The sequence below is a fragment of the Mchenga conophoros genome, linkage group LG8 (assembly GCF_057382185.1).
Source record: "Mchenga conophoros isolate Kocher_MC1m ecotype Shallow Benthic linkage group LG8, M_conophoros_male_GT1.1, whole genome shotgun sequence".
Taxonomy (NCBI): domain Eukaryota; kingdom Metazoa; phylum Chordata; class Actinopteri; order Cichliformes; family Cichlidae; genus Mchenga; species Mchenga conophoros.
Window position 1 is genome coordinate 24,883,449 of NC_140533.1, and position 27,129 is coordinate 24,910,577.

At 39.4% G+C, this 27,129-nt stretch overlaps 2 protein-coding genes and 1 pseudogene across 6 annotated transcripts; all 3 read right to left on the minus strand.

Moving 5' to 3' along the window:
- LOC146568844 (PDZ domain-containing protein 7-like) lies at positions 1–10,221 on the minus strand. Of its 3 annotated transcripts, XM_085285173.1 has the most exons (18): positions 10,013–10,221; positions 9,366–9,467; positions 9,028–9,241; positions 8,362–8,499; positions 8,068–8,242; positions 7,778–7,954; positions 7,211–7,358; positions 6,008–6,068; positions 5,739–5,913; positions 5,421–5,644; positions 5,172–5,336; positions 4,353–4,468; positions 3,363–3,454; positions 3,101–3,192; positions 2,787–2,858; positions 1,806–2,420; positions 1,126–1,226; positions 1–795 (listed from the first exon to the last, which is right to left on the minus strand). In XM_085285173.1, exons 3-18 carry the CDS (start codon positions 9,188–9,190, stop codon positions 652–654), a joined length of 2,658 nt encoding a protein of 885 aa, XP_085141299.1. In that variant the 5' UTR covers positions 9,191–9,241; positions 9,366–9,467; positions 10,013–10,221; the 3' UTR covers positions 1–651. The 3 variants fall into 3 exon arrangements, with proteins under 3 accessions (XP_085141299.1, XP_085141296.1, XP_085141298.1); XM_085285170.1 differs by having other exon boundaries at positions 9,366–10,221; XM_085285172.1 differs by having other exon boundaries at positions 9,028–10,221.
- Positions 10,222–18,075: 7,854 nt separating this feature from the next.
- On the minus strand, positions 18,076–20,561 carry LOC146568845 (peroxiredoxin-like 2A; annotated as a pseudogene). The gene is made up of 5 exons (XR_014893662.1): positions 20,186–20,561; positions 19,949–20,040; positions 19,018–19,158; positions 18,676–18,840; positions 18,076–18,551 (listed from the first exon to the last, which is right to left on the minus strand). The product of XR_014893662.1 is annotated as a peroxiredoxin-like 2A (transcript).
- Positions 20,562–21,124: 563 nt separating this feature from the next.
- Positions 21,125–25,693, minus strand: dydc2 (DPY30 domain containing 2). Of its 2 annotated transcripts, XM_085285176.1 has the most exons (9): positions 25,529–25,693; positions 25,136–25,298; positions 23,594–23,686; positions 23,169–23,339; positions 22,654–22,938; positions 22,348–22,500; positions 21,897–22,043; positions 21,564–21,719; positions 21,125–21,250 (listed from the first exon to the last, which is right to left on the minus strand). In XM_085285176.1, exons 2-9 carry the CDS (start codon positions 25,280–25,282, stop codon positions 21,221–21,223), a joined length of 1,182 nt encoding a protein of 393 aa, XP_085141302.1. In that variant the 5' UTR covers positions 25,283–25,298; positions 25,529–25,693; the 3' UTR covers positions 21,125–21,220. The 2 variants fall into 2 exon arrangements, with proteins under 2 accessions (XP_085141302.1, XP_085141301.1); XM_085285175.1 differs by lacking the exon at positions 23,169–23,339 and having other exon boundaries at positions 25,529–25,686.
- Between the last annotated feature and the right edge of the window lie 1,436 nt (positions 25,694–27,129).

Here is a 27,129-nt window from a genome sequence, read left to right on the forward strand (position 1 = left end):
TTTAACAGCTGTGTCAGTTTGTATTTATTACACCAGGTCTTTCCTCCATGTACAGATGTATTTTCTCCCATTTTAAATTCTTTGTTTACATTTAGTATTTTCTGGTGTAACTTTTCAGAAATCCTTCTTGCTAGCTGCTGTCCACAGGAATATTGTGAATGGTCCGTGTCTGCCCTCTTCAGGTAGAAAATTGAATTTAAAGCCACCTTAACGTGGATTCTTATTAATATTCAGTCCACTGGGGCTTTCAAAGGCACTCAAAAGTTGAAGTTTGCCATCCTGCACAGTTTAAAATTCAGGAGCATAACCTACAGTTCTCCATCTGTTATGCACTAATGGATATTGGTCAAACAAGTTAAAAATGTTCTGGACGGGCACTGGCCCCAGGGTTGTGAAAAAGTGAGAGATTTCATTTGTACACAAACACAACTTTTTGGTTTGTTCATTTTCTCTTAAATATTATCTGCAGCTTTGCTTCAGTTCAGAAAGTTTCTGTGTCCTTGTTCCCAAATTTAACTTGAATGGCAAAAAATGCATACCAGTCCTCAGCAGTGTGTGTGCTGGTAAAAGTTTACCTGTGTCCAAGTTAAATTCCGGCGGCTGCTTATCACTGGATATTTTTTCTAAATCCACAAAAGCATCTCAGTCCTTTCAAAGATCTTTGGGGACTTTGACAACAAACTCCATGGGGTCTTTGGCCTTATTGCTGAAGGCTTTTCGGATTATGTCAACGGCATGCTGATGGGTGACCCCTTGCAGTGAAACAGCATCCACAGACACCAACTCAAATCCAGCCTGGGAAACAGAGGGAGATCCAGTCAGACACTGACAGAATAAATGCACTGAACTATATACACTCATTGGCAACTTCATTAGGTACACCTATTCAATTGTTTGCTTGCAAATATCTAATCAGCTAATCACACATGGCAGCAACTCAGTGCAAACCTAGAAATGAATGGGCTTCAGCAGCAGAAACCCACACAACATGCTACTCCTGTTAGGTAAGAACAGGAAACTGAAGCTGCAATTTGCTGCAATCACTAAAATTGGACAATAGAAGATTTCTGCCTGGTCTGATAAGTCTTCTTTCTATAAGATTTCTGCTTGGTACTGTCATGTTACCTTGAGAACTTCACAGGTGGAGGCAGCTCCTCCAGGAAAGATCTTCTCAATCTTCACCACCGGCTGAACCTTTGACTCCATCCCACCAGATATACTGATACCTGCAGCATCACAGCAGCACAAGTCAGAGGCGTACTTGGAGGCATACATAAACAATGTCATATTTAATCTAAATATAGGAAGTAAATACAAAAATGTATGTCATACAGTTAGTATTTTCCAGTGTTTTCCACAGGATCAATCAATTCCATGCATACTGTTGCAACACAATGCGTTCTTGCAGCTCGGCATTATGTTTTGAGAGCCAGGGTATCGAGGGGCAGGCTACCACATGAAAATCAAGCATGTCAGCTTGTTTCCAGCCTCAGATTTTTTTAGAAACACATTTCACTGGATTATTTTTCTGATATGTGATAAACATTTGCAATTGAAATGATTTTTAATTTTCACTTTGATATGTGAGAGCAGACTGCACACATTGTTTTTCCAATTGTTTTTAAATGGCTGAAGGAGAAGGCTGTATACCAAGCATCTCTTGCTCAGAAGCATTACTAAAAATTACTTCCATTATTCTGTAATTAGTCGCATGAAAGTTTATAATGCCTCAGTTTAACTTGGTTTGGGAAACTAGGTACAAAGTTATTCTGAATGTGAGAGTGGCATCAAATAAAGTTACTTACCCAGAGACTGTTTGGTCTTGGAGATGCTGACAGTTCGGAGCTCATACTCCTGTTTGGAGTCGCTGCCATTGATCCTGTCCTCAGAAGAAGCCTGATGACCGTTCACCTGTTCACTCCCCAGTTTCTGATTTGAACCAAACACCTGCGACAATAAAGGCCGACTCCTGCGAGCAGCGCTCTGCAGCGTAAACACGGCTTCTTTACTCCTGTCCCCACTTTTCTCCTTTTTGCCTTTAGAGCGACTGTTTCTTAACGGCGGCCGTCCCTGTTCTAAGTTCGTATCTCCCTTATCTGAAGTAGAGTGCAGCGACACCTCATCAAAATGGATGGAGCGAATCGTGCCGATCTCTGTCTGGAGAGGCGGCCTGGAGTCGGTGCTGCGGGCCAGCAGCCAGTTGGGGAGCACTGGACTGGCAGCTGGAGGTCTGAGGTCTCTGGACTCTGTGTTGTATCCATCCACCGGTATGTCCAGCAGAGGTGTGAAGGACCTGGAGGTGTGGAGCCTGTCTTTGGACACACGGGGCCCAGTCAAGCTGAGCTTCTCCAGCTCCTCCAGCAGGTGGCCCTCCTTCTCCACCTCCTCAGCACTGTGGAGCTCAAAGCCTCCCCGGTAATCTAGAAGGAGAACAAATGTTGTTACAGGAACTATTTTCAAGTTCAATACACTTTCACTTCAGGCTGAGGTTTGAAAATGTTTCACAGTTGAATGGAAAGTATGGAAGCCCATTTAACCCCCCCAAAGATCTCAAACCTTTTCAATCAAACATAAATAACAATAAAAGAGGTTAAACAATAGTGCCAATAAACACTGTTTTACTTTTCCAATATAAAAATCACATTCATCAACATAGTTTTACTTCATTGGTCCTTTCATCCCTCCTTGAGTGGATTTATGTCTCACCAATATGCTTAAAGAAAAAAAAAGAATTTCATCCTTAGAAAAGCTAGACCGAGAAAAGGTCTAGCAGTGGAGGTGCTGACCTGGGATGGGAGTGATGAGGCGCCGTTTTGGTGTTCGACCAGAAATGGGAGAGCGAAGAGGAGGAGTCCGGACTACAATGGAAAGATAAGACAAATGCAACTTTACAGAAAGGTGGTAAATGGTGATAAGACAAAGAGTAAAATAATCATATTTTACAGGACAGAGAATTTCTGGGCCTACTGAGGTCCTACTAAACTGTGTTAAGTTAATGCTAATTTTTGGGCTAACTGAAAAGATACGGTTTGTAATATCAGAAAACAACTCTGACTCTGATGGTGCTCGAATATCATGATCAGATAATTCTCATACACACCTGAGCGATACTTGAGGATATCGTAGGCCTCGGCTTCAATGGCAGTCACCATGTTATTGAATACACTCAGATCAGAAGGAGGAAGCAGCATTCTGAGACACGTGGATGAACAAAAAATACGCTGAGTCATTGTTCTTACATCTTTAATTAGTCTTCAGCTCCTCAATGAGCAACATTTGGATTTCAGTTTGAGATGGTTATCCTGAAAAATCCTTCAGCCTCTCTGGAAACATTTCCAACGCCATTGTTTCCCTGTCCTTACCTCACTTCTCTAAGCAGCAGCAGCTTTTCAGGTCGGTCCAGCACAACCAGCAGTTGACGTATCAGATTTTCCACTGAACAATCTGCTACGTACTGAGAGAGTAAATACATTTAGTAAGCATTTAGCAGCTTTTATTACTTCCTTACATTTACAAGTGGACACTGAAACAAACTGTCCAAATGGGCCATTCTCACACCCAGGGCGTCAAAGCTGCTGGCTTGGGAAGGTGTCCTTTAGCATCTTTGCCCTGACACACCAACTTATGACATCAGTGAGACAGTACTTCACAGTTATCCTGTGATTTTACACCATGCATGGTTAATGTTGCAAACTGGCCTGTTTTCATGCCAATGAAAAATCCCTAAACAATAAAATGTTCTTTTCTCCTGCCTGCTAAACCTAAGACTACTGCTACAGCTACGCTAACACATCGCAAGTCTCTAAAACAGGACTGTTACCTCTCATCAATCAAAGCATAAATGCACCTTGGCTTCACTTACTAATCACTGTGTAGAAATGTTCCAATATCACAAACACAAAGTAATTGTACATACAAATTTACCACTGGATTAAAGACACCTGCACACCAGCCTATTTTGTTCTTACCAACATGCGTATGTCAGTGAATCAGAAACACAGTAAATATATGGAAAAATTAACTGAAACTATCATGTCTGAGGAGGACTGTGAAGAAGATCCAGTTTTCCTAAGTGTTTCTGTGGAATGGATGGCAGTAAAACACAGCCTGACTTTCATCATATGTGCACTCATGATCTAAGGTAGTTTGAAATTTAGTTGGAGAAAACAAACAAATTCAGCTAAGAAAATATTAATGAATCCTGGGTTTTGTTTTGTTTTTTGTTAAAACATTGTTACACATTTTTAGCGGCATCTGACAAAAAGGCATTTATTACTCCCTTGGATGAGGACACTACAGAGGTCAACACACAAACACTCAGTATGCCTACAGATTTTAACTCAGCGTCCTACCCTTCTGCACGTCTTCATTACAGCAGCCACTTCCTCCTCAGTCAGCAGCCTGCGGGCCATGTCCTCCACCACTCCAAGCATCTCTGAATTTGGCATCTCACCAGCCCGTCCTCCATCTAAAAACATTGCAGAGTGGAATCAATATTGAGTATGTGTGTCTAAATCAGGCAACCACCAAAGACTTCAATCCGGCCCACTGGATGGTACCGGGAAATGTAAAGAGGGGATTAAACTTAGTACTTCTTAACTGTATTTTCATAAGTTTTATTGCTTTTCTTGCTGATAAAGACCTCCCCCATGACAATTCACCATACACCAAAGTAATTAGCTAATAAATAAACAATTAGATGCCTGAAAAGTTCCTGTTTTTTCCACTGCCCAGTGATTGTTTCAGTTTGTCTGTTTGCTAGCAGGATTACTCAAAAAGAATAAAGTGAGGTGTGTGTGGAAATTATACTAGAGGTGGTGCTTGATCCAACAAAGTGATCTAGGAAAAAACGATTCTTTCTGTGACAAATTGGAACATATTTCACATAATTTCTTCAAAAATAAACTTAAAATAAAATAAGAAAAATTGGAAGATATCTTGATATAAAGGAAACATCACAAACAAAAAATTTGAATCTATGGACTCAAATCACATGCGATATGAAGACATTTTCAGCCTTGACAGGTATCTGCTGTCTATTTGCTTCATGTTATTTCTCGTTTGCTGTTTTAATTGCAGAAGATATTTCAGCATCTTCGCTGGCCGCACATCTCATTTTCAGTTTGATATAATGTGAATGTCACTGTAGCAATGAAAAGCAAGGCAGTTACCTTTCCCAGCCTTGTCTTTGGATGGGGACTTTGAACGCCCCCTTGAAGTGTCTCTCTTCCGTCCACCCTTGAAAAGCAAGTTAACGAAGGTCTTCGAGCGCTGCAGGGTGCTCTTCTCCTCGGGGTCCTTTCCTTTCTGCTTCTTCTCTTTTTTCTGCTTTATCTCTATGGTGGGGTAGTAACAGAAGGTTATTTACTGTACCGTTTAACCATTTCATTTTGATATATTTCACTCTGCTTCACTTTCACCTGACACAGTCACTTGGCTCTGTGACCTGGTGATGGGTCGGCTTGGCCTGCTAAGAGCCAGCAGCACGGCTGTTTTGGGAGACAATTTCTTCCCTTTGCTCTCCTCTCCACGAATCACCGTGTCTTTGAGCAGAGTGGTCCGTCCCAGGCTGCGAGTGGTGTCTGTCCCAGATCTCAGAGGTAGATCTGTCTGAATGGCAGTCTCTGTCTGCTCTGACTCAGACCTGAACATAAGAACTATCAGCATCACATGTGGTGTGGTCTGCAGAAGAACTTTAGCTTGAGTGCTTCTAAAGGGGAAACAAACCAGACACAGACCTCTGGTCCTCGGTGGAGATGCACACGTCCACCATGTCAGAACCAAATGGCAGGCTAGGCGGGAACATGACCTGCGACAGGCCGCTCAGAGAGCTCACCGGAGTCCCAGATGACAGAGAAGAGGCTGAAGAGGATTCTGAGCCCTGGGAGGAAGACTTCTGAGTACCATTGGCCACTAATAAAGAAAGATTAAAAGATTTAAAAGGATAAATTCACTCTGATATAAACAGAACAGAAGAAAACTTTAGAAGAAAAAAAAACATACATACATTTATTAAGCCATCTGTATTCTGCCACCATCTCCTTATAAGCAGGGTACCGTCCTGCTTCCTGTGAAGATAGGGTCACAGATATGCAAATAGATACAGTAGAAACAGTTAAACTTTTATGGGATCACTATATTTGACAAAGTGTAACCGGAGAACCACACGCCCAAAAACCTACATGACGAACACGTTTCCTTTCCAGACTTTCTAGTAATCTTTGATAGTTGGGATGGTTTCTAACTGTAGGATCTGTTTCAGTTACCAAAGTAAAAGATCTCCCAAACAAAAAAGTTGCACAATACACCGGCTCTATGCTTTGATCAGCACCTGATCCCAGCTGCCTGGTGAATAATGCACATGGCCTGGCTATTTTTCACAGTGCGAAACCCAAGCTCCGACAAGTTAAGTGAGTGAGGAATATTATGACTGCATGCCAGCTGTCGGCTCTGCCACACTAACTGCTGCTATATCGACCACGTAGCCATGCGACTGGAGTAGTTTGTGTTTGTGAGAGAATTCAAGATGAAAGTCAGGTAAGAGGTTAGAAAGGTGATACATGTCGGATCACCTGAAAGAGGCTTTAATGAAAGGGCTGGCATGCTTCCCATAAAAAAGACCGACTGCAGAACACAACGAGGCATCTTTAAGTTGTTAAGATTTTATTTAGCAGCAAACATCCAACTGAGACAGCTTTACTTCTACTAACACAATGTCAGGGCTGTGGATACAGCTAGGCATATGGTTTATTGACATCTTTTAATCAAAAGTATATATCTCAAACAGACCATAACATAACTTTATAGCTACTTTAAGCCTGGGCTCAAAGCAATACACTGTGCTGTAGGCACCTCTTTTCAGGTCAGCAACTTTCTGAAGCCTCAGTTTCCCAAATTAAGCCACTATGAAGCAAGATTTTCATCTTATCCTGGTAACTTCAGGGTTCACCCTGGGTTATCAGTGTCAATTTAAGACTTAGAATCACTGGCTTTGGTGTGACAGTTAGTATAATTTTATAATTATATAAAATTAGAACTATATAATTATATTAACTATAATTATGTAGTTAATCTAATTATATATTTTTAGAATTATATTAACTGTTTGTGTACCAGATTAAAAACCGAAACATTTTCTAGAGGCTATGACATTCTTTGCATTTAACAAGCAATGTATTCTGCAATTTATGTCATACATCACCACCCTCACCTTGATGGTCAGCATAACATGTGTGTGACTCTTCAGGACCTCAACAGCACTGCTGTGGCTGATGTCCTCAAAGCTCACTCCATTGGCAGCCAGAATCTGGTCCCCCATCTTAATTCCGTTTTGCTCAGCCAGACCACCAGGATCCAATCTGGGACAATGAGACAAACAAGGGCTTAAATGATGAACTGTGTCAGTATTTTGAAGCTCAAATACCAAATGCGTATCAGCTGCTGTTTGGATTTGGAGCTGTTGGTTTAACAAAAAGCAAGACTCTGAAACATTCTGAGTAGTTCTACGTCATTACTTGTACATTTTAGAAGAAAATGATCCTCAGATGAGTCAACAATAAAAACTTATTGTTTATTGCAGCGATATATTAGTGGCAGAGATTTTTTTTATTGACTAAATAAACAGAAAGAAAAACATACAAAAAAATTACGCTATGAGAGGAGTGCATGTCAAAAGTTGGGCATTCAGGCATGTTTCAAACTTCCTTCTTCCCTTTTTAATTCCATTTAAATTTTATGAACATGCTTCTTTCTTTCTTTCTCTAGCAGGTGTACGTACTTGGAGACATAGATGCCCAGACCAAACTCCTGTCCCCCACGGATGTTGAAACCCAGGCAGTAGTCATCAGAGGTGGTGTAAAGGTGGACAATCCTTTGCAGGGCGCTGCCTGAGCTGGCCTCAGAAGGCGTCCGTCCACTCTCCTCCACCACCATACGCCTGTGAATCAGGTCCACCCTAAAAAAGTAACAGCACACCTCACTGCTGATCACTACAGGGAAAAAAATCTGACAGATTTTTTAAAAATAATTTTTGGGGAATAAACATGAATAGGAATACTGCTTTATTACCAGGTAGTTTTCTCCTTGGAGTAGCGGATACCAGGGACTTTGCCAACACGTCTCACCACCATCCTTAGCCTGTTGTTGCCCGTCAGCACCTTCACAGCACTGCTCATGGTGATGCTCTCCAGGCTGATGCCATTCACCTCCACCAGTTTGTCACCTACGAGCAGGCCTGCTGCCTCTGAAAACAAGCACACAAATAAAATACTGTGAGTAACAAACACAGCAAATGTTTATTCTGTGCACTCTCACATCTCTGGCTACATCTATTTATTTCCACAGAGACTAAATTAATCTTACCTGCTGCACTGTTGTCCTCTACCTTACTGACAAAGATGCTGAGACCATGTTCTGAGCCTCCACGCACACTGAATCCAAGCTTGCCGTCCACACACTTATCCACTGTGATTGTGTGGAGGTCCTCGCTATCATCACCACCTAAAGTGTTTAAAGTCAAAAGTTGTTGGTGATTGTGGTGAATATTTCAACGGGGTCAAGTATCTACGGAGTTTGTAATTAAAAACATTTTTGGCCAGTTTTCAGAAATAAAATTTTTCATTCCAGGTCTGCTTTTATGTTTAAAAATGCTGCATTATCTCATTAAACATACTCCAATTAGCATAAATTAGCATCTTGCATTACAACATGCAGAAAAATCAAGACCTTTTTCTTTCTCTTAGTATAAAAGAAGACATGTTACAGAAGCACAATAGCCCCAAATATTAAACCTAATCTGCAGTGCCTGTGCATTTGTCCACAGAATTTAATTCTTGTGATTGTAAGCTTGAGTATAAAAGTGTTGTGGATTCATGTTGTGAGACTTATGCTTGGTTTAATGTATTGATAACAGAATGCTAAAACTATTTGTCCGCTCTCTATGACTAATAAATTAGAAGGAATCACTGTTTAGTCATCAGGAGTGTTACAAACTGCACTACACCAGCAGCCAGCTTGACTGCTCCTTACCATCCACAGGAGAGTTGATGAGGATGACCCGACCCATTGGTGAGGAGGATCGGATTCCACGCCGGCGCTGCTCCTTCTTCCGTAAGAGGTTGCGCGTAGCTGTGTGTGACCCTTGGGTCCCTGGGGTCTTCTCTCTGCGGGATGGGTCTGACGACTGAGCCATGGAGGCTGGCGGGGTCTCCTTTCACACACTCTCAGCTCCACGCAGAGGACTCTACAGGAGCACAGAGCAGACGGATTGTCTTGTATTCCCTGCATGGTGATACTGCATTATACTCACATTTAAGAGAACTTCAAATCACTCGAATGTGCAGTGGTGTAAACTGGATTTTACTCACTGAGGTTGGCTGTTTTCCCACATGATAAGTGACTCTTTTGCTTCCTGGAGTCACACTCTGGCCCATTCCTGCCCATGTTGCATTGTTCTCACCTGTCTGAGTCTCAGAACCAAATCAATATTGGATGCATGAATAAAAACTTGCACATCATATGAATACACCATAATGCATTTGGATGTAAAAGAAACAAATAAACAAAAACCTGTCGAACATATGGAGCTACCAAATTCTTTCCAAATCAGCTCAGGAAAGGTTCACTCTTAGCTATTCTTGCTGCAGAAGGTGAGGTAAGAAATAGGATTTAACTGGTTTGTTTAAGTCCTGTCTGACCCACTTAAGAGTCACGAAGTCACATGGTGCTGATGCCATGGTTACATGTCACTAAGAGTTACCATCTTGGGGTTCCCCCTGAGCGCCTCACTGAGCTTCAGGACCAAGGACAGCGACGCTAAATAACGTCAAAAGTTACGTCAAACGGCCAAATTTAAGTTTAGCATATAAATATTCAAATGAGAAAACGTGTAATAAACGTGCTCTGCGTCTTAATTTAATCCAGCTTCTATAGTATCTAAAACGTCAGTGCTAAATTTGGATATTTTTTGCAATATGGTGTCTGAGAAAATAAAGACGCGTAAATAAATACCTACCACTCATTTCGTGCTCTGAACACCGCTGACTTCTTCTAACGTTTTCTGCTTAAGTACAACCAGGCACTACGAAGCTTCCACTCTATCCTTTCTATTCACCCCATATTCTTTAAATTAAAACAACCAACTCTGCTGTTTCGTATACCTGAGTCTATGTTTGTGGGAAATGACTCAACGCACCTGGCCTGGACATTTCTGGCGTCAACAAAGCCCCGCCCCCACAATCCGTCCATTGGCTGGATTGCGTTGAATTGAGAGTGCTTTATTGGACGCATAACACGCCAATCAAATGACATTGCATAACAGCCAAACTAGCCATACCTATCAAATAAAGGTAGTAAACTGCAAGTAAATCACACAAGTAATAGTTGGATATATTAATTAAAAGGAAATTCTAATAAACTCAATATACCTAAGCACCATTTATATTTATTCTATATTTATTATATTTATTTTACTGTAACACTGTGGTTTAAGTTGGTTTTCAGGATCAGATCAACAGTAATGCAACCAGAAAAAACGAACTAAGTATGTGTGTCAAAGCTAAATTTATATTTATTATACATATATAAATTATATATTGCTTGCTTTTAATTGAGGATTTCTCCAGTACTACTCCCTGAGTAAGAATGCAGGCATTTAGAATAGAATAGAATAGAATTCAACTTTATTGTCATTGCACATGCACAGGTACAGGGCAACGAAATGCAGTTTGCATCCATCCAGAAGTGCTTTAGTGATATAGATATATTACAATATATATTAGCAATAATATAGATATGTGAGTATATTACAGAAATGGGTCTATTATGGTATGTTATAATGTACACGGTATGAAGTATGTTGTGAATATTCTATAACTATAAGTATGTACAGGCTGTAGTGAGTACAAGCTATGTACAGGCTATGAACAGGATATAAATATGAAAAACTATACAGAATATGAAATAAATAACTTTACAGAAATCTGAGATATACAGTTATACAGAAATGGGAACTATGCAAGTTGTAAACAGTTGTAGGATTAAAGATTATCGAATGTACAGAATGATTATTTACACAGAGCTATACAGTAGTGCAGTTAAGATAAGTGAGGGTGTAGATAGTTTCTACAGAGGCTATATAAAGTGCTAGTGGTTGTGAGTGGTGGTTCAGTCCGTGTTATTATTGTGTGTTTGAGGGTACAGTTGTCCATTGTGGGTGTGTGTATGTTCAGTCCATGTTTTAACGTGGGTCAGATGTCAGGAGGCAGAGTTCAGGAGTCTGACAGCTGTGGGGAAGAAGCTGTTCCGGTACCTGGTGGTCTTAGTCCGGAGGCTCCTGTGGCGCCTCCCAGAGGGCAGGAGGGTGAAGAGTCCATGTGATGGGTGACTGGGGTCTTTGATGATTTTGATTGATTGATTGATTGGTAATTTATTTCAACATGTGAACAATATACAAGTACATTTAGAAAAGAAATAAGAGAGAAAAAAATACTATACAAATTACATACAAAAAACATTCTGATTAATTTACATGTTGAAAGGGAGTGGGAAGAAGTATACACTTATTTAATCCCACCCCTGTCCCATAAATTATCAGTGAATATTTAGTCAGCTTCCTTACTGATATAATTTGTAATAAAAATAGTGAACAGATTTCTGATATACTATATACTATAATATCACATCATGAATTTTTTGTTTGTTTGTTTTTAAATAGAGACATTCACTTAATTTAAATATTTTCCTTTTCTTTATAGATCGAGAAGATCGTATTTTTATAACTCTTTTTGAACAGTTTTATGTTTGGACATTGCTTTAATTCCATATTCAGTTTGTTCCATAGTTTCACTCCTTGAACAGAAACACAAAAGCCTTTTCTTGTAGTACGTACCTTCATTGTTTTGAAGTTACAAAAACCCCTTAAATTATAACTTCCTTCTTTCAAAAAAAACATACTCTGAATATTACCTGGCAGTTCTTTATTTTTTGCTTTGAATAGAATTTGTGCTGTTTGGAATTTCACTATATCGTCAAGTTTCAATATTTCAGTATGCAAAAATAGTGAGTTTGTATGTTCCCTATAACCTGCATTGTAGATGATTCGAATTGCTTTCTTTTGAAGAGTAAAAAGTGAATGTAATGTGGTTTTATAGTTATTGCCCCAGACCTCTGCACAATAGCTTAAGTATGGTGAAACCAGTGAACAGTAGAGAATATGAAGTGATGTTCTGTCGAATACCTGTTTTGCCTTGTTTAGTACTGCAATGCTTCGTGATACTTTGGAATGAATATATCTTACGTGAGCTCTCCAGTTAAGTTTTTCATCTATTATTACCCCCAGAAATTTATTTTCACTGACTCTTTCAATATCAACACCATTTATTTGAATCTTTGCATTTGTATTTAAACTACTATTTCCAAATAACATCAGTTTAGATTTATTCATTCATTCATTTATTTTCCCAGCCCTTTTCAGACACTGCTTCCTGTAGATGTCTTTTATGGCAGGAAGTGGTGCTCCGGCGATGCACTGGGCAGTTTTCACGACCCTCTGCAACGCCTTCCGGTCCGAGGCAGAGCAGTTCCCGTACCAGACTGTTATACAGTTGGTCAGGATGCTCTCGATGGTGCAACGATAGAAGTTCACCAGGATGTCTGAGGACAGGTGGTTCTTCCTCAGAGTCCTCAAGAAGAAGAGGCGCTGGTGAGCCTTCTTGACCAGCTTGGAGCAGTTGGTCGTCCAGGTGAGATCCTCGGAGATGTGGACTCCCAGGAACTTGAAGCTGCTCACACGCTCCACAGCCGTCCCCTTAATGTGGATGGGTGGATGTGGGTCAGCATTCCTCCTGTAGTCCACTATGAGCTCCTTGGGCTTCTCGGTGTTAAGCAGCAGGTTGTTTGTGTCGCACCACTCAGCCAGACGATCCACCTCCTCCCTTTAGGCGGCCTCATCGTTGTCACTGATGAGGCCAATCACCGTGGTGTCATCTGCAAACTTAATGATGGTGTTGGAACCATCAGCAGGTCTGCAGTCGTGGGTGAAGAGGGAGTAGAGGAAAGGGCTCATCACACAGCCTTGTGGTACACCGGTGTTCATCGTGATTGTAGATGAGCAGCGGTTATCCAGCCGGACATGTTGGGGGCGGTTGGTCAGGAAGTCCAGTAACCATTTGCAGATGAGGGAACTGATGCCCAGGTCTGTCAGTTTCCTGATGAGTTGTGAGGGGTGGATTGTATTGAATGCTGAACTGAAGTCTATAAACATTTAATTGCTTTTTAAAAATGTGAAAATACAATTTCTTATTGCCAAAACTGCAAACATTTCCATGAAATTTTAAAAGCTATGAACTAGAAATAACTTTTAATAGCTTGACATGTTATGAACAGCCTGTTTTCCTACTCCATATACAGTCAAAGGAGCTTGCAAAGAAAAGCGTCTGGACTTCTTTAAGTTACTTGAAGACGTTTCACCTCCCATCCGAGAAGCTTCTTCAGTTCTAAGGTCAAATGGTGGAGAGTCCCAGATATAAACCTAGTGGGAGTATCCCCCCACAGAGGGACAAAAGGACCCCCTGATGATCCTCTGAGCCAAGGTGTGAAACTGGGTGTGGGTCCCAATCAGCCAGAGTTTCGGGTGAGTTCATTGTGAAACCTGGCCCCACCTTATCATGAGAATACCTGAGATCAGTAGCGTGTATTTTGTATGTTCAGTGGAGACATGTCATGTCAGTTGTTGTTCTACTAGTAGAAACAACAGTGACAGTTTTTTCCTGGGCCCAGTAAATTGATGCCATTCTTGCTTGACCCATGCTGTCAAAAGGTTTGGTCTTCTCTGAACCCAGGAATTCAATATTTAGCCATTCTCTCTTATTTAGGGCATAAATACTTCTTACAGTTAGCTGTGGGGGTGCACAGGGAGAAAGCTTGAGCTCTGAAATGGCAGAATCCTTTGTTCTGTGCTCAGGTTTCTCTTGCGCCATTTCACTGCAAGAGTTCAAACCAATGGAACTGGGTCCATGACTCTCATAGATCAGTTCATCATCATCGTTGCTTCTGACATTTTTTTCTGTCTGAGCCGATGGCTGCACAGATGTATATCGTTCACGAGCTTTTTCAGCTATATATGATGCAATATGTGGAAAAATATTTTCCACAGCATATGTGGGAACCACACCAAGAATAGTGTCTATGTTTGCAGAGCAAATGGGTTTAACTAAAGCCGGTGGTTGTGCAGTGGCTGAAAGGCACTTGCTCCACTCACTGTTGGAATTTCTAGTTGGACTGCTGTGAGTTCTGATTGCAATTAAAAGTATTTTTTGTCGTCCGCTGAAAAAAACTGAAACCTTCATGTTTATGAAGTAGTTACATAAGAGAGTTTGTGTTGCCAGTATTTAGGTTTGTTTTTATTTTTTTCTTATACCAGCGATGGTCTCAAAGCTTCTGGTTCTATTGTGCCATAATGGTCACTTTGAAAGTGTGCTGTCCTTTGGATGTTTGCCTTCTCTTCACCCTTCTTTTTTTTTCTCATCCATGTGCTGTACTCATCATCTCTTCTGCTCTCTCCTCCTGTGAGGAATACAGTCAGTATGTGTCAGAAAAGCCAAATCTCTAATATCTGATGTGATTATTAGGTTATTATCTCATAGATTTTCTCTGCCTATTTTATACAGTGACCCAATCAAGAAATATCAGCTATCAGAAAAGCAACATTTGAATGGACTATTTCATGCCATAGTCCTATTTGACATTGTTTTTTTTAACTGGGATGTTTTCGTCTACATTTGATTTATTACATACAATTCATTCTCTGTAGTGTCATTAAATATATATTAATACAGCTTGAGCAATTGATCAATGTTTCAGTCATTATGCAAATGTCCTGTTTATAAGGTTGAGGAAAGCTACATTGAGAGCATCTCCCAACCTTTGTCCAGTTTAACAAGATCAACTTTTTGGGATTGCCCTACGGGATGATTGTGGTGACGGACTACTAGTCTATTGTGCGCTGCACACGTGGGTTTGAATCCCATCCTTGTTGCTGTACTTGGGTCTTCAATCTGTTGGGATGTGGTGAATTACATCCTGGGTCACTTCTGTTATACTTCAAAGATCAAACACAGGAAGATATCTGTCTCTGCTGAAGAAAAACAAACAAACATGACCTCATGCACAAATGAAATCACTGCAAATTAAATGAATGAAAGGCTTGGATGTGTTTACTAGTCTCATAATATTTATAATTATACCTTAACATTTTTTTGTATAAATAAAAAATTTTTCATGTCGGCATATACTTGAAATATTATATTAAATATTTGTATTCCTTTTCTAAATAATACTGAAGTCATTGTTTCTCTTCCATAGAAGTGAGGTGTAGATGATGCTTCAGAATAGAAGCTGTCAAAGCGGTGACTGTGGTGTGAGTGCAACTGTGGTGTTTGTGCGGGTCACATGACTGAATCTTACTGGCAAACTTCTGTGAGAAAATGAACATAAAAAATGAGTTAACACAAAAGTTAGCCCAACATCATCACTTTAACAGACTAATGAAGAAGCTTCTTGAATGTCACAGATTTCAGTGGAATAAAAACTGGTCTGCTGATCTGGTAAAGCTGGGCTAAAATTTGGGTCATGGTTATGGTTGATATTCCTAATGTCACACAGTTAGTACTGCCACTGTAACTTAGTGTTCACAAACCTAAGGTCAATGCCTCAAAGAAGCTTGGTAGAAAAAGGGGAAAAGGATAAGAAAGAAAACGCTTCATAAATTACTGGATTATTTCATCTCTGAAAAGCAAAACAATCAGAAGGAAAAAAGTTTTAAACTGTTTACCACTCAAGGCCACATTAGGGACATAACATATGACCAGAGTGAGGAAACACACTATCGCCCTGTAAGGATCACAAGTTATTAATATATAATTGGTTGTTTTGTGCCTTTTTTCTCCTACTTTAACCACATTTTGGAAGCTTTTTCATAGCATTTAATGTCATCACAGGGAAACTAGTAATGATTGTGTGGACATGTCTGTGAAGGTTCTCAGTCATCCAGGTCATCGTAGTCAAAGGAGAACTGAAGAAGCTTCTTGAATGAGAGGTGAAACGTCTTCAAGCAACTTAAAGAAGTCCAGACGCTTTTCTTTGTAAGCTCCTTTGATTGTGTGGACATGTTTTTGAGAAATCCTTAATCAATTGTCCTCAACCACTGTGAATCTCTGGTGAACAACTTTTCTTTTTCTCTTGCTTTATCAAAATGTCAAATGTAAGATAAAAATTCTACTTTTAGCAAAGCTCAGACCTGCTCTGTCATTTTTTTTAAAAATGTTTTGTCTTTGCATTCTTACAGCTGTGTTTTTATGTATCATCTTATACTGCAATGATCGTACCGTATGTATATCTGTATGTTTATTCCTGAACTCCTGCCAGACGACTGGTTCAATCTTCATGAAACTTACCCCATAAACTGGTTTCAAATTGTTAGTTAATATGTTTTCCTTCAAACTCTCAACTGTAACGGTCCAAAGTTACCAACGGTTTGGCAGAAACAGTCTGTAGGGGAAGTTTTTGTTTGATGTGTGGAATAATGTAAAGTAAGTGAAAATTGTAGAAAACTTTTACAAAACAGACAAATGATCGTTTTATATAATAAAAATCAAAAGACAAGCATATTCTCTGATGACAAGAGAGATAAAAGTCAAGTGTAAAACCAAAATCCATTACTAAACATCTGACTAGACCTAGTGATACACCCATGACTAGCCCTCCATGCAAAAACACAAATAGGCTGCTTCAGTACAATTTGGTTGTGTTGGGAGGCAAACAGTCCTGACCTTGAAATATCCAATATTAAAGGTTTTCAACACAACTCCCACAAACAATACTGAATAGATCTAAAAATGTGAATTATATCTCTAAACTGAAATGTAGTCATGTAATTTTCCTCTCTGCACAGGGCTAAACCAAGTTTCCTCGCTACCAGAGCCACAGCTCCACTCCTCAAAGCATATACAATGCATTTTATTTAGATTTTGGGTAATGTTTGGTTTTTAAATAGACAGTAGACCCCTAACTTACTTTATCTTTTTTTCCAAACATTTCTCCCCTTAAGTTCTTCAGACAAGAACAGGGGGGTGAACATCTGTGTGAATATTAGGGTAACCAGTTCCTCCAGTGAGAGGGTTCTGACTTTATCAAGAATAAGCTAAAGTTGCTACAGGTAAAGAGACACATTAAACACATCCCCTTTCAGGATTTAAGAAAGCTGAATGGGAACAGAGTCAGTCATCTCAAGATGGGTAAAAGACTTCTTTTGAGAAACAAAATACTAAAAGGCAAGCCTAATCCAACAATACAGCACATCAAAATACTAATTAAATACCAAATCCAGAATCCCTGCATAATTAAAACAGACCTAAGCAAAACTCCAGTTTCCAAAGAGCAAATTTAACATTTCATGTCTGAAGACAATATTTTTGCATTTTATTCTGGCAATGTAGCTCTCCATGGTGTTTTTCAAAAGGTACAGATGCCTACACCCAAAACTAAATTTGTAAGACTAGAACACTGTGTGGCAAGGCTTTATCTAACCAATGCTTTTCAATGTTTGAGTTTCATAAGTTTGATTTTTAAACCCCCCCCCCCAAATCTCCTGAGCTTATCCAGCAGATCAGGTTGTGTAACCTGCTTTGTAATTGGTTTCTAAAACCAACACAAGTAGATTACAAAACATGTTTTAAAAGGACCACAGCCGTCAAGTCAAGCTCATGTCCCTCTAGGCAGATGAATATCTGCAGTAAAATAGAATGCTCATATTTTATAATCTTAATGAAAATGTTAAAGGAAAAAAATAAATAGAGCAACATCCAGGAGAAAATGAAGTCTTTCTAAACACAAGACTCAAAGATGTTTTCTGAACTGTGCTTAGTACAAAGTGACTTTGATAGTTCTCATAACTTAATAAGAGCACTCACCAGACTTAACCTAGATGATGATCTTTGCTCTGAAAACTGTTCCACCCTCCACCCACCCTGGTATCAGTCCAGCTACTCAATAACTTCAATGCATAGAGAAAAAACAAAAAGAATACAAATCTGCCGAGCACCGAAATGTATTTTATTGCTCAAAAGACTAGCCTCATTACTTCCAGGACAGCATAGTGGTATCAGAGTTTTAAGAAAATGAGCATTAAGCATCAGGTCTGCTTCTTCTATAGAGTTTAAAGACAGGCCATCATTAACACACTCAGACTCTTAAAAACAGTCATACTGCAAAATGCATCCTTATCTTAAAGAGACAGGCAAACTATCAAATGTACAAATTTCCTAATTTGAAAGAAATTTTGTCTATACCATATATTTAGACAATGCTGTAGATTTTATGTTATCTGAAAGGTGTTTGTTAATTTTATGAGATGTTCAAAAACACACGAGTAATACAAAGAATTATTTCTTCTCCAAAGACTGTAGTTCCTGTGGCATTTTTCTGACAGCTTGGAGGACATCTTCAATGTTGACTTTATCTCCAAACTCAATCTCTCTGTGTTCCAAAAGTATTCCCTGCAGGACAAACAGACAAGAGATACTAAACATTTTCTAGTATGATGGCTTCACTCTTAAGAAATTTGTATTGCAATATATTAGAACCATTCCAATGACATTGGATTAATGTGAAATTTTTTACCTGCTGTCTTTGCCCAATGACAAAGACCCCACCAAGGACAAAACCCTCTCCGAGAACATTTCCCACGAACCCATTCCTGAAAGCCCTTACGCCATTCATCCACACTCCAACACGCAGGAATGCCAGGAGACCCAGCTTCCGCTCACGAGGCCCATAAAAACGTCTCTGCAAGCATATGGAATGCTTGGTTAATTCATGCAGAGCTAAAGGGATTTTTCACACACCCTAAATGGGTCCAAGTGTATTTGGAAGCAGTTCTGCTTAAAAACAGGCCAAATGTAGTTTGCAGATAACATTTGACCATGGTAGAACAGTTCATTAGAGGAAAATAATAAAGTTTACCTTTTCATCCAAGAAGACTTCCCCCTGAAAGTATGGCCTGAAGTTCTTGACCTCTGTGCCGACATCTTCCTTTACAACAGCATACAGAGGAATCCCGAGTTCATCCAGCTGAGGTTTCAGAGAGGACAGCTCTGCAGCTTCCTGCAGCCAAAGAACATTAAGAATCTTAACAGCTAGCAACTGCGGTTACAAACGGAAAGGTACAATTGAGGGGTCATGTTGTATTCATTATATGCACACTGCCCATATTTTGTGTGGTAAGCAGGGATTGTGGAACAGTACTTGATTGTATTATTACAGGAGGATGACTTTCTGTTAATTCAACAATCTAAATACTTATTTGACCACACTTAATTTTCAGGCCAATTTCATGTAATAGAGCCAAGTCCGGTGGATGCACTGCAATTATGTGCCCTCTCTGACGGGGGGGAAATAAAATATACTGAGACACTTCTGGGGGCGAGGTGAGCTACTGATTTACATACATCCTTGTGCCTTTCATAGCTTAGATTTAGAGGATTATAACCACACCAGGTTAAAATACTCCAGAACTACCTCAAATTTATGCTATGCAAACCCACACTCAAAGGTTCAAGTTACAAGAGGCAGACATAGTTGTAGAGTATGTAGGTACTTTATATGAAGAAAGACTGAACTTCACAGCATTTGAGAGCCACTTTGCACCTCCAGTGCAGACATTTTCATAGTTTGTATCATTTTAATCACCATACCTGAACTGACACCGAATGTTTGATGTTGTATAAGTTATCCATTCCCTTATTCATTCCCCTATGTTGCCTTTTGGCTACAATTGACAAGAAATGGAAAATATGTGTATGGCAAACTTTCTCTTTTGTGTAGCAGGCAAAACCAAAGGGCTTAAAGTAAGAAGCCAATAGTTTATGATAGCCAACTGTCACTGGAACAATACCTCTCTGCACAAAAATCATCCAGGACGCCGGACTGCCATGATAACTGCTCCAGACTTTTCCCACAGAGACTTGGCTTTGAACGTCTTTATTTCTAAGGAAAGAGATTAGGTGAAAGGGTAAAAGTTTAGCCACAGGCTAAATGCGTAACAAATCCCAGTTGGGAGGGGAAAACGATTTTAAAACAAACTATTTTTATAATTGCATGGTTTATTTCGGTAAACACAGATATGACTCGCCTCCCTTCGTGGTCTTGAGTTCAGCCTCCTCTAAATATTTGAGAGTTGCTTCCAGCGGCGGTGTGAGAAATCTGTCAGTGATGAAATTCATTACACCGGTAACGAGGCCACCGACCGTGGCCACAACATTGGTTACGAGTTCCATTACAGCCTCTTTTTGCAGCCCGTTCTTGATTAAAGCATCTCAGCTCCGCTGTTGTTGCGCACTCTCGACCGCACCGCGTTCAAACGCGCATTTAAATTCCAACTCCAGCTGATCTGCCAGCGTTTCCCAAACCCAGCCTCTCTTGGGTGCAGATACTGATCAGATTGAATACAGCTGTATTTCATCAGCGACGAGAAGGTGAACGCAGATGCGGAAACATTCAATACAAACCAGTCATATGCACCAAACTTTGCCCCTCCTCCAGGCTAAAGGTCACTCAACAGCCTGGAAACTGCAGCGTCATCCAGTCGAAATGCCAGCCATGACGAGAATTACTTTGCACGCTTACACAATCAAGCATTTCTATAACAGGATCAATAAAAGCTCATGCAAACTTATATTATCATTACTACTAAATAAGCTAGTTACAGTTTCAGCTATTGTCTGCTCTAATATGGGTTGAAGCAGACTATCACATTAAAGGTTTTCTTTATTCGCTTGTATGTCACTCCACATTCCGTTAGCTCTGCACAAAGTTTGAGTCAAGGCTGATTTTAAATTCACCTGCTAAAAGGGGGGACAGTTTATGTGGAATCACTTAATCTCAGTTTAACATGTGGATGTGCCATTGGGATTTCTGACACTGCAACGTGACTGGAAGCCAACTGTGCTACTTACACAAGTGTGATGTGGAAACAAGCACGTGGACTGGGTTGTTTTCATAACTTTTAAAAATGAGGGGATCTTTAACGCTATGCAAAAACAAAAAGGACAAATGAATAAACAATAATAAATTATGTTGGCTCACTATTTATTGTGTATTTTCTTATTCACATATTAGTAACCATTTATGATTTCAGCTTCGGTAAAAGCTCGGACATGTGATGTGATCAAGCTTGGTCTTCTTCCTCTTCTTGGTCCTGAAAAGCAAACAAAGCTGAGTTACAAATGAATCAGTTTTAAGAAAAAAAAAATAGATATCACACTTGTCAGAATATAGATGTAGACACTGATTCTCAAACACAGAGACACTGGAAATGGTCCCTAAATGACCAGAGAGTGGGAATGATATTCCAATGATTTAGAAAAAAATTATATGATCATGCTATATTTTATTTCACTAAAATTGAAACTGGATATTTTGTAATTGCTAAAAACCAAACATATTTGCTGGGTGCTCTCAAGAAAAAGTTTGAGAACCAATAGATGAGTAACGCATTCACTCAGGTCAACCTTCTCCTGGGAGTCTTCCTCGTTAGACGGAGACTTTTCAGGTTCCTCTTGTGAACTCTCAGGTTCCCCGCGCTGCATCATTTCTTCTGCTGTTACCTCAACCTCAGCTGGAGGTGAGGAATCAGTGCTTTTGCTCTTCGGTTCTTCATCACCTGCCTGAGGGCAGAAAAGTTCTGGTTAAGCCTTGTTTTATTATTTCCAGCTTTTGAACAGACCTTTGACTCTGAAACCCAAAAGTGCTGCTTCCCCTGGGCAATTTTTCTACTTCAATGTTTAAAAAATGAGCAAAGTATTAAAGGGAAACATTGTGGATTCAAAAGAAGGTCATGCCACCTTTTCTTGGTCCAGGAGAATTCCTGATTCCTGTGCCTCCTGTTCAGATTCAGATGTCTTCACAGGTTCAATGTTCTCACTCTGTGGAGCTGAAGCTGGCTCCACTTGGATGGCATCTTCAGGTTTGCCAGTTTCTTCTTCATGGGCCTTATGGTAAAGGAAAAGTAAAGCAGATTAGATTATGGAGAACATAATAATTCTGTGTTTCTACCTGTGCTCAGTCTGACTGTGTTGTCTCAGAAAACTCTTGCTCTTCTCATCTTTATTTGTGTTCCTTGTCTCCTCTGTCCTCCCCTGGCCTGAACTTTAACTCATCTTCAAATCTACCTCACCACTCTGCTGATCTTTCCTTCATCTTTTCTTGTACTTGAGCCTGCACCTCTTGCCTCTTCGATCTGAATAAGTGCCAAACTGAATCCTCAACGCGCAGTCTGCATTTCACCCGCTTCACCTTTTCTGTGTTGTGAGAGTCAAGGTCAGGAGGACTTTGCTTGCTGTATTGATCTTCTGTTTCATTTGATTTTGAATCACTGCCATCTTGTGTGAGAGTTGACTGTAGTGGGCCAGTCTTCTCAGCTTCAGCAGTTTCAGAGTGATCAACCTCCTGCAAAGCAGATAAGAGCCACAATTACTAACTAAACTATTTTAGCACCACAAACAAAATCAAGTTGTGCCATTTCTTTCTTGACAGTGTTTGACCCCTGTTTAATGATATTTCTTACATTATCCAGGCAAATACGATAAAATTTCTCCTGACCTTATCCTCATCTTGGTCACCTTCCTTCTGTTCCTTTTGGCTGGTAAATCCTTCCTCCTCCTCCTCGATAGTTTTTTTCTTAACACTATTCGTACTTGGCTCTATTTCTGTTTTTTCTTCTATTTGCTCCATCCTTGTCTCCACTTCAGTTTTTTCATCAGGCTTCTCTTCAAACTCCTCTTTGACCTCTGTGCCCTGCCCCTCAGATAGGTAAGAATGACCGGCCTCTGCAGGTTTTCCTTCAGGTGGCTCTGGACTGGTTGCTGCTTTATCTGTGATGTCCACCTGGCAGATCTCAAACCATTTATAGTCAGTGATTTGTAGTTTCTTTCAAAAACCATACGATGCAAGTCATGCAGTTTAGAGTGAGCTTGGTAGACTGACCCATCACCAAAGAAAAAAAACCCCAGAAGCACTAAAGGCTCAAAACCAAAAACCACAGAAATGAAAGGGACAATCAGAAAATATCACAGAGATTGCCACCACCTCCAGAGGCACTCATAAATTCTTATCACCTCCTTTTCAGTGACATTTTCCTGCACTTCAGTTTGGCGATCTTCTGCGCCTTTCTGGTTTTCCAGATTGGGTGTGTTTAATTTCTCATCTTGTATGGGTTTGCTGTCCTCCACTTCTCCTGTTGTGGCTGCGGTGGGTGCTTCAGAATCTGTGGGCTTGTTCTCAGAGAGCTGTCGATGTGTTTATGTTATATGTTTTTAAACGATTTGCTTAAAAGTATTTTGGAGTAATTGGAAGCAAGTGGAGAGGATTGAAATGAAAATAAGCAACTGGTCATTTTAAAGGATAACAGGAGAAATAAGAAAACATCTCAATACATACTAATTTTTTAAAATTTGATGTAAGAAACACAAACAAATGTTTGGTTAGATTAAAAGTTTTGTGTTTTACAAGTAGTTTGCGACTCCTCCCAGGTCTCACTGACCTTTCGCTCCTCCTCCCTTAGCTTCGCCTGGTGTAACTCCTCCTCTCTGGCTTTTGCCTGCTCTTTCTCCAGGAGTGCCAGTTTGGCCTTTTTCTACAAATGAAATTGTGGTTACAACAAAGATCCTTCTAACTATGCTTACATAGCTTACAAAAGCTTACACCTAGACCTTTTAATCCTTGTAATCCTAAAGTGGCTGTAGATCTCTATAGGCATGCAGGGATCTGTTGATACTTTCTGAGTCAAGGTAAAAAGGTGACTGGGTTTTTGTTACCTTGGCTTTTAATTTTTCAGCCTGATAAGCTTAGACTGTCTAAGCCTCTTTTATCCTTTATATCAGCCCTTAAAACCTATGTAAGGACAGAGGCTTTAAGGCACTAGTAGTGTGAGCAGAAATAGTTTCACTGCTCACACTTTAACAGCCAGTGGAAGCTTCCAAGAGCTAATCATCTGTTTCACTGTCAGCTGTTGTTTACTACAGCACTTTTGTAGTTATTATGGTGCTAATTTAACTATTTGGATTCTGTTTAATACTGTATACTGTCACATAAGGCTGATGAATGCTAATAGTGCGACACTGTAAAATACTCCAAGTGTTTACTCCACTGAAAATAATTTAGATTTAAGCACTTGTAGCTTCTTAAACCAATGACACGAATGCTTATTTATGTTAGTTACATAACACAAAGACATATTTGGCTTTAAATTGTGACACCTGGAGTGGGAATAAAATTGACTCAAAATACTTTGAGGGCTTCAAAGTTGGACAGTTTTCAGATTATAAAGGTCAAATTTAAGTTACAAAGTACAAAAAAAGAGAAAAGAACCCCCACCCCAGTTTTAAATTTCTAGTTTTAAAAATTGTGGAGATGTCACCAAGCCAAACATCCATATCAAAACAGACAGCAGAACTGCATTAACTCAGTACTTTTATTTCAAAATAGTATTGCTTCTGATGATCACACCAAGCATTATATTTTGTAAGTTAATGGTGTTGCACCTGTTATTATGCAGCACATGGCTAGTCTCCTAAACACGATATGGACAGAACCACAGCAGCTCAGCCACAGAGCAAGAGTCACCAACACTATGGGTTAGTAACTGCAGAGGTCTACGCTAGACCTTTGGCGTTAACAACACTAAAACTACAATTTAATTCCCAAACTTACAAGGTTGTCATTTACGTTCGCTGCACTGTGACAAAGGCTGCGCCTCATATTAGACAATAAGTTGTGCATGCTACCCCCTACTGACAGGACAACAAAACAGCGACTATTATCAGGGAATTTTTTTTCTTCCACGATGCCGATTCTCAATTTTTTTAATTGTTTCTTAGTGGCATTGACAATAATCTTGAGTCTCCAACACTTATAAAAAATAACCAGAAATATATGCAAAAATTAGATCTGTCTGGCTCCCCCCCCTATTAATGCCCCGATTTACTAATCTTTTGATTCAGGTATTTTTTCTGACTGTGTTGTCATAAAATAGCATGACTTGTAAACTGTAACAGGTGCAGTAATGAATAAAAGAAGAGCTCGCCTCTGTTTGGTATTCACGGTTTGAGCTGTACTTGTAAAGCCAGTGAGCCAGATACAGGATCGGGTTCACAGGTCGCTGCTCGGCCACTTCAGCCAGCCCGTCCGCCAGGCACTGACCCAGGTTTCTTTTTAAATACTCCGAGTCCATCCGTATGTTTTCCTGTCTGAATAGCGAAAAACATCATTATATTAACAACTAAAGTGAAAAACGCATGTATCACTTTTAATAAACAGCAAGTAGCGTCGGAACAGGAAGTTTCCCAGCAAATAAAACATTTCGGTCGTTTTTGTTTTTGTTTTTTTCTGTTAGCGGTTAGACTAAGCGTTTTTCTCTTCTGTTTTATAAATGTTAGTTTCACACAGTAACTAAAAAACGACAGGAAGACAAACAAACCTGCTTCTTCCTGAAAGTCCGTGTGTAGTGGTTAGGGCTCCATGGTAACGGTGTCACATTATTAATCTCCCCCTCAGTGTTTTGAATTAGCCAACTTCTGACTGCTACTGCTCTATACACCACAAGTGTATTCTCCCAGTACCTATAACTGCAGCTTATGCAGTGGAGAACGGTGTGTTATGATTTATGAGTTAATCATCATTTGAACATTTAACACATTTTAACAGCCGCTAAATGACTGTGATTTTTTACTTAATAATAAATAGTTTACACAACAAACCACGTCACGAAACGTGTATCTGGAATTGTAGGAAATCTGTAAATGTACCTGTCTCTAAGGTACCACGAGCCAACTTCTGTAGTTTAAATGTGTTATAGGCTATAAATAAAAATATGTATGTGACAGTCAACACAAAATGCTTTAGACATTTTTCATAGTGCTTGTTTGAGGTGTTTTTTTTTCTTTTCTTTTTAATTTTCTAAAAATAATTTATTTAATACAGTGGGCTGACCTCAGAAACTGAGTATCGATCTTACACGAGTATGGATCTGATAACAATACCAGAACTGGCATCAATATAATCGATATCAATACTCTGTTTCTTTCATCGTTTCTTTTATTTGCTGTAAAAGAATTAAGTAAATATCTGCAGCTACAGTTTTACTTCATAAAGAAAATGTATAATACATAAGGATAGGTACAAAAATAGAGAAACATAGAGTTGTGTGAAAAAGTATTTGCCTGCCTTCTTTTCTTTTCTTGTACATTTGCCACATTTACATGTTTCAGATCCTTAAATGATTAAACGAAAATATATTGAAGAGTTATGACTTTCCTGTCACTGTTCACTGTAATCCTGTAATTTGCAATTAGAAAACACTTTGGTGACTAAACTCAATTATTCATAAATAACAATTCAAAAGAAAAAAAATTAAATATCAAGATGAAGCCATATACATCAAGAAACATGAAATGTCCTGAAAACATTATATATAACTGTGACATTAACGAGCATTTAATAAGTACATTATATTTCTGATAATGTGCAGCAAACTAAAACTTAGCTACTTAGATGTATATCTGCACATTTCAGACATTGAAATTTGAGCTGCAGTTGCAGTTGCAATGCATAGATAAATGCAATTGCATTTATCTATGCATTTCACTCAGACAAAATACAGACAAACATTTTGAATTCTGTATGGTGATCTAAGAATGTGACTCAGGTACCTTTATGATAATTCAAATGGCTTCTCAGACCAGTAACATGAAGTAACATTGCAAGAAGAGAGAAGTCAGACCTCTCTCTCTTGGCTGAAGAGCTCCCTCTGAACACCAGACCCAGTGCAGAGGACTGAACATGAGAGGCTTTTTTTTTAAACATATAATGCTATATATGTAAAGGTTTCCAGGAGTTTAATTTAGTGAATGCTTTATTTAAAAGCATTCTTGTTTTAGTGACTCTGATCATAATGTTTCATGGAATAACCCTGCTGGTTCCTATTTTGGTACAAACAGCTTTGCCTTTAATAATTATTTAAATAAAGACACTTCCCATTTTGCAACCATAATAAAACGCTTTTGTCTGCAACGCACAGCT

What these genes read in the sequence shown, in the direction of transcription:
- LOC146568844 (XM_085285173.1), bottom strand. Translation starts at nt 9,190, where the DNA reads ATGGCTCAGTCGTCAGACCCATCCCGCAGAGAGAAGACCCCAGGGACC. An exon ending in CCTCATCACTCCCATCCCAG is followed by an intron (nt 2,421 to 2,786) that starts GTCAGCACCTCC and finishes TTCTCCTTCTAG; the next exon opens with ATTACCGGGGAGGCTTTGAG. An exon ending in CAAGACCAAACAGTCTCTGG is followed by an intron (nt 1,227 to 1,805) that starts GTAAGTAACTTT and finishes GTGATGCTGCAG; the next exon opens with GTATCAGTATATCTGGTGGG.
- dydc2 (XM_085285176.1), bottom strand. Translation starts at nt 25,282, where the DNA reads ATGGACTCGGAGTATTTAAAAAGAAACCTGGGTCAGTGCCTGGCGGAC. An exon ending in TAAGGGAGGAGGAGCGAAAG is followed by an intron (nt 23,340 to 23,593) that starts GTCAGTGAGACC and finishes ACACATCGACAG; the next exon opens with CTCTCTGAGAACAAGCCCAC. An exon ending in ACTCTCACAACACAGAAAAG is followed by an intron (nt 22,044 to 22,347) that starts GTGAAGCGGGTG and finishes CTTTACCATAAG; the next exon opens with GCCCATGAAGAAGAAACTGG.